The sequence below is a fragment of the Strix aluco genome, chromosome 5, assembly GCF_031877795.1.
Source record: "Strix aluco isolate bStrAlu1 chromosome 5, bStrAlu1.hap1, whole genome shotgun sequence".
NCBI classification, from domain to species: Eukaryota; Metazoa; Chordata; class Aves; order Strigiformes; family Strigidae; genus Strix; species Strix aluco.
Window position 1 is genome coordinate 12,684,252 of NC_133935.1, and position 11,783 is coordinate 12,696,034.

Sequence of the window (11,783 nt, forward strand, 5' to 3'; positions counted from 1 at the left end):
CACACATCCCTACTTTTGGTTCCTCCCACTCACAGCATGCACAACTGAACCACTTGTGACTTCTTTGCTGAATTACAACAGTTTATACAGCAGGACTGTTTTAAAATAAACCATTAATTTCTGTTTCCATGCTATCAGTCCTCCCAAATGTTATCCCACCATCCACCAAGTTTCAAGCACTATGTTCATCATCCAAGCTTTCCCCCATCCATCCCAGTCAGAGCACACACCGCTGGGGCACTTCTCAATCTCCCACAGAAGTGCCAGGCAGCAGCAGGGCAATTCAAAATAGCCACCACCAACTTCAGTCTGAAGGGTGGGAAGGGGGGTAGCCGTGCCAGCGGCCACCCCTCACAAAGCTCCTTTGCCTCACCGGTCACTGCTGCTGCCACGTGCGTTATTCAGCTCACCACAGACTTCCTCGCTGTTAGTGTCATGACACGGTGGGGATTTAACTTCAGCAGCTGCAATATCACTGCTTCTCTTGAACTAAACCCAGCGGGGAAAGAGCAAGGACAGGGTGTCACAGTGACCAGCAGATGTGATATAGAAGAACAAGGTGAGAAGAGCTGTCAGCAACGTGACTGGGAAACAAAGCAAAGTTCATTGCCAGCATTAATTACAAAGCCTCCAGGATGCAGGAACTTCCTGCCATGTACTGGAAAGAGAGGCTATGTTTTCTCTGTTGTGCACTATGATGTAGGTACTTTCACTTTTCCTCCTTCCACATTCTTTACCCAGTCGCCCTTTGGCACATCAGCACCATCACAGGCAGGAATCGTCCCTAAGTGACTATATCAGTGGATCAAGTTAATTGTATGCTCAGCCATGCCCCTTTCAGCAGCAGTAGGTGTCACTGCATCAGGGTACAAAAGGCAGGTACATCCCCATCCTGGGCTAGAGATAAGGTGGACATTAAAGTTTAGCACTTTCTGCTGGCAAAAGAATAGGCCCTACCAAAAAACTATGCCCCAAAATCCTTCAGGGGATTGATATTTGTTTGCTGCATTACAAAATGTTCTAAAGCTACTACTAAAATTGAACAAACATTTAAAAATATGTACTAAGGTGTAATTTATTCAGGGTAATTCAAAGGACATTCTGTCATCATTACAGGATCATACACTGGGAGAACACTGGAGTACTGCTGTACTCCACAATATAGGCAGGGTAAATCTGGTGCTTCTCAAAGATGACAAAGATGGAAGGATCTGTCGGGTCATCCACACAGCTGTCATAAAGTCTGTTTGAATCGTTGGTTCTGGGTGGAGGGCGAACGTATTTGGGGTTTCCCTGAACAAAGTTTCCAACAAGAACGTGAGCTACAAACATGCTATAGCGACCACTGAGAGGGGAACAGTAGTCATGAGAATAGCTGGCATCTCTGGCAAAGTAGCTTCCTAGGGACCAGAAAAAGACACAGGTCAGACAATAAGTCAACCGAGGAACAAACAGCTGCCATCAACGCTTTGGCAGCCACGATTCAACAACTCCACATAGCTCTACATGCATCCTTGCCAGGTGTTTCAAATCAGCTTATTTTAAAGCATCAACAGACTCTGGCCACATTTCACCATCAACCTCCCAGTCCCACCTGTCCAAGAGCTTTGCAGGTACCTGAGGCAGAGGGGTGTTTTTAGCCCCCCCTGAAATGGGATTGCTGTGGATGCTGCCTGCAGCCGTGCAGATGCACGCAGATGAAAGAGCCCTAATGGCAGGAGTGCAGGAGTCAGGGACAGTCACCTCTCACCCACCCATCAGCCTGGTTGGGGTCTGCACCCTGTGCTGCTACAGCCCCTGAACCCACACTTCTGCACTTGTACCTTTTCCGTACAGTGTCCCATGAGTCCCACAGACCCTCCAGTCAAAGTTCTGCTCGCAGATTTCAGATATGTGGGACGGACTCGTCCCATGGAACAGGAGCCGCTCATCCACGCGTTTTGATTTATTGAGCTTCTTCATCTGCTCTTTTTGCCTAGGGACAAAAAAAACCCCAAACAAACAAACAAAAAAAAACCCAACAAAAAGAATTACATGTTACCCTGGTTCAGACAAGGACAATTTCCCAACTCAACTCCTCCTGCTTTTGGGTCATGGAGGAACAGTGACACAAACCACTCTCAGTGGGGTTACTGCCTTCTTTGCACTTCTGTTGGTATCCTGCTGCACAGCTGGCTCCTTCCAGCAAAACAAAAAGTTCTCAGCATTGCTATGGACTCTGTCACCCACAACTTCATACCACATGAGAGGGTAAAGAGACAAACATCTCTTGACTGGGAATTGGTCAGTTCCCAGGTTATATAAATCCTGAATGCGTAAATGTAATTATAAAACTGAGCTGTATGAAGCCACAGTGAAGACTGTAATGTCTACCCCTACCTTTACAACGTAAAAAGTCCCTTTTTTTTTTTTTTCTTTAAACTCGTATGTGGAAGAAACTAAAACAAAAAGAATAAATTTGAGATAATACAGCTCAGTCGTGGTGAAGGAAAATAACTTTCTTTTTGAATAAAACTAGCAAGAACTCCACACACAACCTGTTAGCCTATGTGACAAAAGACTCATTTCCACGCACACAAAAGAGCACAAAGACAACCTCAATAACCTGATCACAGAGAGGAGACCCAGACCCGGCCCCTCTCAGGGTTACCCCAGGGGAGCCTCAGCCCCAGGGATGAGGGGTACACCCGGTACCACGAACAATGGAAAGAGTCCAGAGCAGTTCACAGACATAAGGAGGGTACTGCCTACGAGAGTATAGGACTTGTTATGGGACAGAGGGGAAGAGCCTTTGGGGATGGCACAGGACTTATAATGAGATGTTTAACAGAGGAACTGTATGTGGGAGAAGGGAGGGATCAGAATGGTCTGAGGAGGAACAAACATGGGAAAATAGATGGATGAGGGAGTAAAAAAGGGTTAGTTGTGTATAAACAGGAAACTGTCTGGTCAGTAGGCTTATCTGGCTATGCCCTGTGCCTGATCAATACAGTCTGCCCTGTCTTCTCATAATTTCAATTCTAACTCTTACCTGGGTGATGGACTTTCCAGTCTGTGTGCATGCACGTGTACAGGCGTTGGGGTGCAGCAACTGGAGCAGGACCTTGGGTCACAGGAGTCACATGTCCACAGCACCAGCAACTGCAGCAAGCGAGGGTGTACGTGGCACTGTGTGATCACTAGCCAGTATAAGGGTGAGGAGGGTAGCTGGCCTGGGAGCCGGGTTTCAGAGCAGCCATCAGTCTGGGCCAGGTGCTGGAGAGACCAGGAGGTCTGAGCTTGCTTACCAGAGGGACCAGGAGGTCCAGGTCAACCGCTGAACACACCATGAAGTCTATAGAGACCCATTTGAATGTGTTTGTGTCTATGCAGAACATAACTGGAGATGAGAGAACTGAGGAGCCAGCACATGAGTAGTCTGAGTGTCTAAGACCAGCTCCTAGAGGGACCCATACAGGTACATGTGTTCCAGTAACAGGCTTTCATCCCAGTCAGCCAGAGGAAGGGAACAGAATGAGGCTGTTGGTGCTGTTTGTGACTGCATGAATGCTGTGCTGTCTGTGTTGGATTTTGTGGCCAGCTGTGTGCTTATTCATACGTTTTGTGTGTGTGTATGTGTGTGTTGGTATGTGTGCACCTACTGGGAACATGTGCTGAACCTCACTACCAGCGGGACCCAGGCACACAGATACGTGTCAGTCTCACCTCTGCTGGGCTGCTGGATTTGGCAACTCCTAGTGCAGACTATGGAGGACAACAGATTAGGAAATACCAGTCTTCTGCTACCATAAGGATAATGAAATAAAATAGATACAAACCACTCAAAAACTTGCCAAAGTGTTGGGTTCTGGATCCTCTGCAGTCGGTGGATGAAGTAATCTTTCATTGTCTTCTCAAACAGATTCTTAATTTTTTTATATTCCTGGGAAGTGTAGCTGATCTGTACCAACTGAAAATTTTAAAAACACCAAAAATAAGGTATTACTGACAGTAACAACTCCAAGTCCTGCCAAAGGACTCATCAACATCCTCACATTAGAGGAAACGCCATGCCATTAAAATCACAAGCTTCTCCTGTGTTTCCAGTAAACCATCCTCTCCCTATCTTCACCCTCACTCCCCATGTGGAAGCTGACTAAGGAAAATGAATGTAATCCCACACAAGATTCCTTCCGTGGACACACATTCACATTTAGATTATTTCTACTTCAGAGTAACCTAAAGATGAAATGCACAGCAGTCTTCAGGCTGGAGAAGAGTGAATATCAATTTCACCTTAATTTGACACTCTAGCTCCTTTTCCCTACAGGGCTAAGCCCTGGTTTTATCATGGCAAATAACATTTTGCCTCAAATGGACGGAGGAAATACAACACCCCCCCTTACGACACAATTCATACAGTTTAACAGAGGATCAGGTGCCTTGGGAGAGTGCAAAGGACACGTCAGAGCAGTAACAGCTAAAAGGGGCTTTCTTATCCTGCGTGGTATATGTAGGGGGTCTCAAAGAACCTCCCAGGAGACACAGGTCTATTTTCAATGTGAAGTCAGTCTTGTTTCACCTCATAGTTGCCTACTTTATAAGACATGTTTAAAAGCTGGGAATATCTCAACTGCCTAGGGTTATCTTCTCAGAAAAATTAGTACACGACAGTTCACCCTACCCATTGGAGAGCTGGAAAGACCTACCTTGAACCCGATATCAGGCAGTGCAGATTTGTCCCATTGTGGAGGACAGACAAAACTTGAGAGTGTCATGTTTTGGCTGCAGAAAAAAAAAAAAAGGAGCAAGTCAGTCCATGATACTCCTAACCAAATCCCCCTTCCAGACGATCCAGCCACTGACTCTACAGCAGCCTTTGGGTATATCCCTGGATTTTTATATTTTTTTTGATTTCCACAAAACCATTATCCCATTCCCCAGTTGACATTTCCACACACATCCTAGTGCACCCTAATGCATCTCTTGGCAAGCCAAGACACTGGTAGGAGAGCTTCAAATGAGAAGTAACATGCTCCTAGCCTGGTGCTTGAACCTCTAGGAAACTGGACCGTGAGCCTCTTGCTCCATGTGGCTACTCATCTCTAATTTGCTGGCCTGATGAGTGGCCTGCCCCTACCTGTCCCTGGGACCAAGCCTCTCAGGAGGCTGTGGGTGGACTGTTGTGCCCTGCAGGAGCTACTGCACCAGTCAGTCAGTGCTCAACAACTTCCAGCAGTAACCCTTCCTGGTATGCATGTTTTAACCCAGCCAATAGAAACATTAGCATCCATTCAGGAACTGCAGTGTGTTTTATTTTTGAATCAACCTGCCCTTGGTTGAACAACCCTTGGTTTCAAATGCACTGTCTGCTGGCGAGTTTCTGAACCAAAGGCAGCTCTTTTTAAAATAAAGCAGTAGCACAACTAACTTTTACATCAGACATACTCAAATTCTGTCAAGCTGAAGTTCCTTTTAAAAAAGCCATAAGATAGGGTATCCCAAATAAGTGCATCCAGTTCACTTCATTTGGAGGGATTTACTTCTGTGTTTTATTTTATCCTCAGCTTTCCAGGGGATGGCATCTATCTGCTCCACAGTTCTTGGGACTGGCAGTCCCTTGCTCCTACTCCGTGCACAGTTTATTTAGTATTGTTGGGGCATAAATCAAGGAATAAAAATTCCTGGCACAGTTGTGTCAGCCCTATGTGGCCTTGCCCTCACCAAGAGAACAAATCTACTCTAGGGGTCTCTCACAGCTGCCAGAGTCTGTCACCAAACATCCCTCCAGCACACTTCACAGAAGTGTTGCATAATTTACAAATACTGTCACTGCAAAATTTACCATTAAACCAGTCAGCAAAAGGTATCTAAAAATGAATTCAAGAAATCTAAAATTGAATTCTAGACAGGTAGGAGGAACTTCTTAGCAGAAAGGTGCTGTCATCTAGAGACATTATCAAATAACAAATGTATATTACCTTCTGTTTTGTCGATCTTCAGAGGACAGAAATTCTGGCAGTCGGACAACTATTCTTTCAGTTTCATAGATCAAATTTTTTTGGGTCATGTCTTGAAAAAAACACAATGACTCAATAACTCACACTCTTACATGTTTAGAAAAACTGAAATGGAGGTAGCCCTGAATACCACGTTGTGGTGCTCTATCTACCACCCCTACCCCCTCCATACTTTGAAGCCATTCCCACTTGTGCTGCTTCTCCTCAGAGATCAGCAAGGTCAACAACCTGCTAGCATAGACTGTGAAGCTCAAAGGTAACCCAAGCACTAACTGCACCTGCACATGCATTCACATTCAGGCTGTCAGCCAAAGAAAAACACATCTGATGTCAGGCCTGCAGCAGGGAAGTGTTTTCAGTATGATGGAGGCTACAAATCTAGCTTTCCTGGCAGTGCGGGATTGTTACGTGGTGCTAAGAGGAAAGTCTGCCCTCCCTTCTTGGTCCTGTAACAATATCACAGAGCGCATGCTGTGTGACATGGCTAATTATCCATTGTTTCATCCTTTAAACACCACTCTCTTTATTCATGCCAGGAAACAGATTTAAAGTTTGGAAAGCTAATGGAAATTTTAAGATGGGTAAATAAATTAGAAACAGAAAAGCATTTCTTATTTTCCCATTTCTCTCTGTGTGCAACCAGTCCTAAATTTTCCTTTGGTGCACTGTGTGCTTTCTCTCCCCATAACTAGCTTGCAAGATGTCTGCCATGGGGTCACTTCTTCACCATTTGGCTTTTCAGTGCTTCTTTCTTTCCTTTCTTGTTTCTCTTCTTTAGCTGTATAAACCCAAATGCATAAGCCAGACACCACGAAGTTTACTCTCAGCTCTTCTTCTGAATATACAATATTGTCAGAGATGCTTTTCTGACTATAGATGTACAGGTTTAGAAGCTAGAGCAGGGCATCTCAAAACTGCAGAGAAATGTGCAAACTGCTCAAGCTCTGCTTGAGGAAAAAGACCTGTTCAAAGAAACCCTGACATAGGATAAAAACTCTGCATGAAGGAGGCTACATTAAAGCCAGCTACACTGTGTAATGAACTTAAAACAAAGAGATACTTCACCTTTAAAGTTTAACTCATACTTCTGAGAACCAGCCCTGAATAACACACTGCCTTCCCGGTCAGCTAGAAATTTTTTCTCCAGATCTGCAGATGTCACCATGGCAGTGGGGTGATCCGGATGCTATAGAAAGAGCCAGGAAATTATACCTGTTAGAAACCCATCTTTGGTCTAGGTGACACTGTGGGGAAATAACACTGTTTCCCCAGGCCCCTATCATGGGATGCCATTTTGAACTAAGGCTCTAAGGCTTCAAGCGTTTTGTTCTTCAGCAATGGAGGGGTGCCCCAGAGAGAACAGCTGCTTTTGACAACAGCAACAAAGCAGCCTTCAGCCTGGGTGGTCAGCTTCAGCCAAAAGATGTCCATCATCTCTGGACAATGCACCTGCTTTCAAAGCCAGTCCTTTGAAAGCTTTCACAGAGTAGCAGTACTGCATTGAGGAACAATTAATAAGACAAACCCACCAGGGCATCAGAGTAGCGCTGCAAGGGCACACAGTGGCGAGCGAAACACGCCAGCTGCAGAACAATGTGCCCTAAACAACTCTCTGAAGAAGGCTTAACAAGAGCTTTTGGCATCAACAGCAGATGGATCTCACCTCTTCCCCATACTCAATCCACCGCCCAGAATCATCGAGCCAGTACCAGGCGTACTCCATTTTGGGAGCAGACAGATGAGTCGGAAGACACCACAGGCGCAGAAGAGCTGACCAATGGCTGGCTGCTTGCTCGGCCCTAACATCAGAAGAGAAATCCAGATTACAGCATGGGTTTTTTCCAAAGCTATCAAACTATGTGATACCCCTGCTCTCCTCAGAAAAGGAGACCCTTCCAGCTGGGAAGTGCAGGTTTGGCCCAGGACAGGGGAACTGATGTTTGTACATATATGGGTCATGGTAAGCCTCACAGAAATAACCCTGACCTCTATGGCTTGGACCCGGGTCACTGTGTTTCTCTAAAATACATCATTCTAAAACACACATTGTAAGAAAATACAACTTGACACAATAAACTCAGCTTGTTAAGTGAAGGCCCGTGGTGCCACAGCTAACAGGAGTAAGTTCTGGCTTCTAGGCAGTGTGTGATCAGCTGCAGAAGTCAGACTGCCTGCAGAAGGCACTGATAGCATCACCCCTCCTTTAGCGTTCAGGAGAGCAAAGCTGTCAGTTGCAGGTACTGTACTGGGTGCAGGTGCCCAGGTGCTGGCAGCAGGGGGCTGCAGGGGTGGCTTCTGTGAGAAGAGACCAGGGGATGCCCCATGCTGGACACAGCCAGCTCAACAGACCCACTGCAGGACACAGCTGAGCCCATCAGCTAAGCTGGTGGCACCTCTGAGAAAGCTGCCCACCAGTGAGAAGTGAGGAAAAATGTGAGTGAAACAGCCCTGCAGACACTCATGTCAGTGAAGAAGGAGGGGAGGATGTGCTCCAGGCACTAGAGCAGAGATTCCCTTGCAGCTCATAAGGACCATGGTGAGGCAGATATCCACACTGCAGCCTCTGGAGGACCCCATGTTGCAGGACATGAACATGCCCTGAAGGAAGCTGTGATCCAGGGAGAGAAGCCAATGCCAGACCAGGCTTATCCCGAAGAACTGCAGCCCATGGGAGGAGCCACACTGGAGCGTGGGAATTTTTTCAGGATGACGGAATGGCAGAGGGCAACACTTACAGACTGAGGTCAATGCCCACTCTCCATCCCCCCCTGCATCACTTGGCGGGGTGGGGGTAGGTAGAAGAGTCAGGAATGAAGGAGTGAAGTTGAGAAGGGGGGTGGGGGGAAGGTGTTGTTCTAATTTTGGGGTTTGTTTCTCACCATCCAAACTTATTTAATTGGCAATAAATTAACTTTCCCCAAGCCAAGTCTGTTTTGCCCATGACAGTAATTGGTAAGTGATCTCCCTGTCTTTATCTCAACTCATGAACTTTTCTACCTCATTTTCTTCCCCTGTCCTGGTGAAAATGGGGAGTGAGAGTGGCTAGGTGGGTGTATGGCAGCCAGCCAAGGTCAAATTCGTTAAAAGGAAAAAAAGAAAAAAAAAAAAAAGGCCAAAAAAATCACTTACCAGTGAAGTCTCTGCTCTGTGCTCTATCCTGGAGACACAGCACCTACAAAGAGAACAAGCTGAAACAGGTAGCCACCAATAATTCAAATTCAGAGGATTTTACTTTGCTTGCTGCTGTGTTTCAAGTCCCTTTGCTTGTCTCAGTTTTGGACTCAGCCAACAGTTTTCTATTCATCTTATCCCTTCGTTGTTTCTGTAACATTACCCTCCTGTGGAGCACATACCCACAGACAAGACCTGCCCACCTGCCTGCCATGGAGTTTGCAAGAGTCTGTGGCTGAACTACTCAGCGCTGCCTGAAGAACTTGAACACAGTATTCAAACAGAAACTGGAAATGATCATTTATCCAGCTCTGGCACCTTCATGCTTTGGTAGGGATCACAGGTATTCAGAGCAGGCTGATCAGGGGAAATAATTATAGGAGGAGCTCCCTTATAGAGCTGGTTACAGTACAAAGGTCCACAAACAAAGGCTTGGCAGCCCCCAGACTGCCAGAACAAAGAGCGAGGAACGACCCAAGTGCCCTTCGCAGCCTTAGCTTGTTCCACTGCTGTCTTCTGACCACGGTTGATCTTTGTATGCAGTAACACCAGCAGTAACACCAGCCAAGCCTGTTCCTAGAAAAATTCTCCCAATTCGTTTTCTCTCAAATGCCATTGCAGGAGATTCATGAGATCCAGCACTCCTGGGAGCTTTTTTTGGATGCGGCTGTCCCTTTTCTTCCCTCTGCACAGCAGTGTGCTGCTGTTGCTGCTGCCGTGGCCAGCAGAATTTGGAGTTTGTGGATTTGAAGTGTGGGATTTGAGGGGTGGACGGGAAACAGAGAGGAAAGCGGGAGAGTTGGGTGGGTTGGTGTTTCCAGGCAGCTTTTCTTCATTGCTCACACCATCCCACTTCCCTCTCGCCCCACTCTATAGATGGATGCTAACCCCTGCTGAGACCCAGGGTCCCCAGTCTGCCCTAACCCCATTAGTTTTTCAAAATGTCTGTCTGTGCCCTACTTTCATTTTCACTTGCCAGTGTTTCTGCTCCTTGCAGGGATTTTCCACTCACCAACTAACCCCAACAAGAAAGAAACAGGTGAAACACTTAATAAAGCAGAGCAGTGAAATATTTCACTGGCAAGACAGGCAGTGTCCTCCACCTTTTGCTGAAGATTTCACTATCTGGTCTTGTGCAACTGAGAGATACCCTGTAAATTGCTTTTTATATCTCCACAGGAATAGCTGTATACAGAGAAGATTTTATACTTAAAAAGCAACCTCATGCCACCCTTTTTCTTACACACCTCTCCCTCATGTGAAAGAAAGGATGAATTAATGAAGATATAAACACAGCTTACCGTATGAGTAACTGCAAGCAGGTATCCTTCCAGCAGGCCCTAAAGCCAAGCCCACAAACCATGAAATCACCAACTTCCTCCCTCCCAGCTCAGCATCACCCCTGAAAAGTTGTTAGAGCCCGGCACACTCTGCCTCCCCAGCTCCCCTACTCACCGTCCTGCCGTCGGGCTGCCCAGCCACCACCCTTGGGAGCCGGAGGCATCAGCCACGTGCCTGCCAGTTGGACCAGCCCTCTGAACCCTTGCTCCGCATGGGAAAGGTCTCCCGGAAGCAGTAAAACCTTCGAAAATAAAATATGACGAGCCTGTTTGTGCTTCTTTGAGCCTGTTTGAACTGCACATTTGTACCTCGCTGTCTCTCTCGGAGTCTCTCTCTGTGGGAAGTCACGGATGCCTCTCTGCTAGCCACTGCCCCTTAGGAAAAAGAGCGGAGTAACATTTCCTTCTGGTTATTGCACCACACGCACGTGCATCTGCCAGGCACGAGCAGACCGGCCAGGCACAGCTGAAGTTTTTGGCAGATGCATCAATAAAATCAACATCCCTACAAACTAGCATAGTTTATCCCTACTGCTTGGTTCCTGTTGTTGCTCACCAGCACTTACCTTGAGCTGATTCCTCCCATCCTTCCAGTGGCTGGGGATATTCAGGACCTTCTTCTTTCAAGATCTCTGTTGGGAGCAGCTTCTGCTGAACATCATTCTTTGAAAGCCAAAAGCTGGCATTGCCTTGAAAAGCAAACCCCCAAATCTCAATGCAGAAAGCGGGTGCATCTCTCAACATGCTCTCCATGTTGGTTATCACACTGTGCAGGGTGGGGGGGGCACAGTACACAGCACTGCCCAGAGCAACGTGAGCTACTGCAGACCAAGCACAGAGCCCTGGGAAGCAGGCTCAGTCAGCCCCCACAGAGCTCTGCGCTGTCCTGAGTGTTTGTGTTCCTTTACCTTGAAGCCTGAGCTCCACTCTGTTCTTCCCCATGGAAATTAGAGAAGGGTTTGAAGCTTTCCAGTCTGACCTCCAGCCTTTCGATCTAAAAGGCTGACAGCATTTCCCCAGCAGAGCTCTGAAGAATAAAGCATAACGACAGGTCAAGTAGTACTAACTACATAAACTTGTTCAGATGCAAACTTTTGTTTTGTTGCACAAATTATGTTCAGCTGAATTGCCCAGAACACATTTTTATTTCCTGATGATCCAGTCAGACTAGATCAGTAGCAGCTGAAACACATAAACCTCTGTTTTAGTCTCTGGAAAGGCTGCACTCTCAGGGCATTTTATAGACATAGTATTAAAAAAACCCCAAGTCAAC

The 11,783-nt window shown here is 46.6% G+C and overlaps 1 protein-coding gene across 2 annotated transcripts; it reads right to left on the reverse strand.

Moving 5' to 3' along the window:
- Positions 1-1,051: 1,051 nt before the first annotated feature.
- LOC141923712 (protein mono-ADP-ribosyltransferase PARP12-like) lies at positions 1,052-10,702 on the reverse strand. Of its 2 annotated transcripts, XM_074825337.1 has the most exons (9): positions 10,626-10,702; positions 9,129-9,171; positions 7,663-7,798; positions 7,065-7,185; positions 5,961-6,051; positions 4,689-4,764; positions 3,819-3,949; positions 1,824-1,975; positions 1,052-1,400 (listed from the first exon to the last, which is right to left on the reverse strand). In XM_074825337.1, exons 3-9 carry the CDS (start codon positions 7,720-7,722, stop codon positions 1,111-1,113), a joined length of 921 nt encoding a protein of 306 aa, XP_074681438.1. In that variant the 5' UTR covers positions 7,723-7,798; positions 9,129-9,171; positions 10,626-10,702; the 3' UTR covers positions 1,052-1,110. The 2 variants fall into 2 exon arrangements, with proteins under 2 accessions (XP_074681438.1, XP_074681439.1); XM_074825338.1 differs by lacking the exon at positions 10,626-10,702 and having other exon boundaries at positions 9,129-9,480.
- Between the last annotated feature and the right edge of the window lie 1,081 nt (positions 10,703-11,783).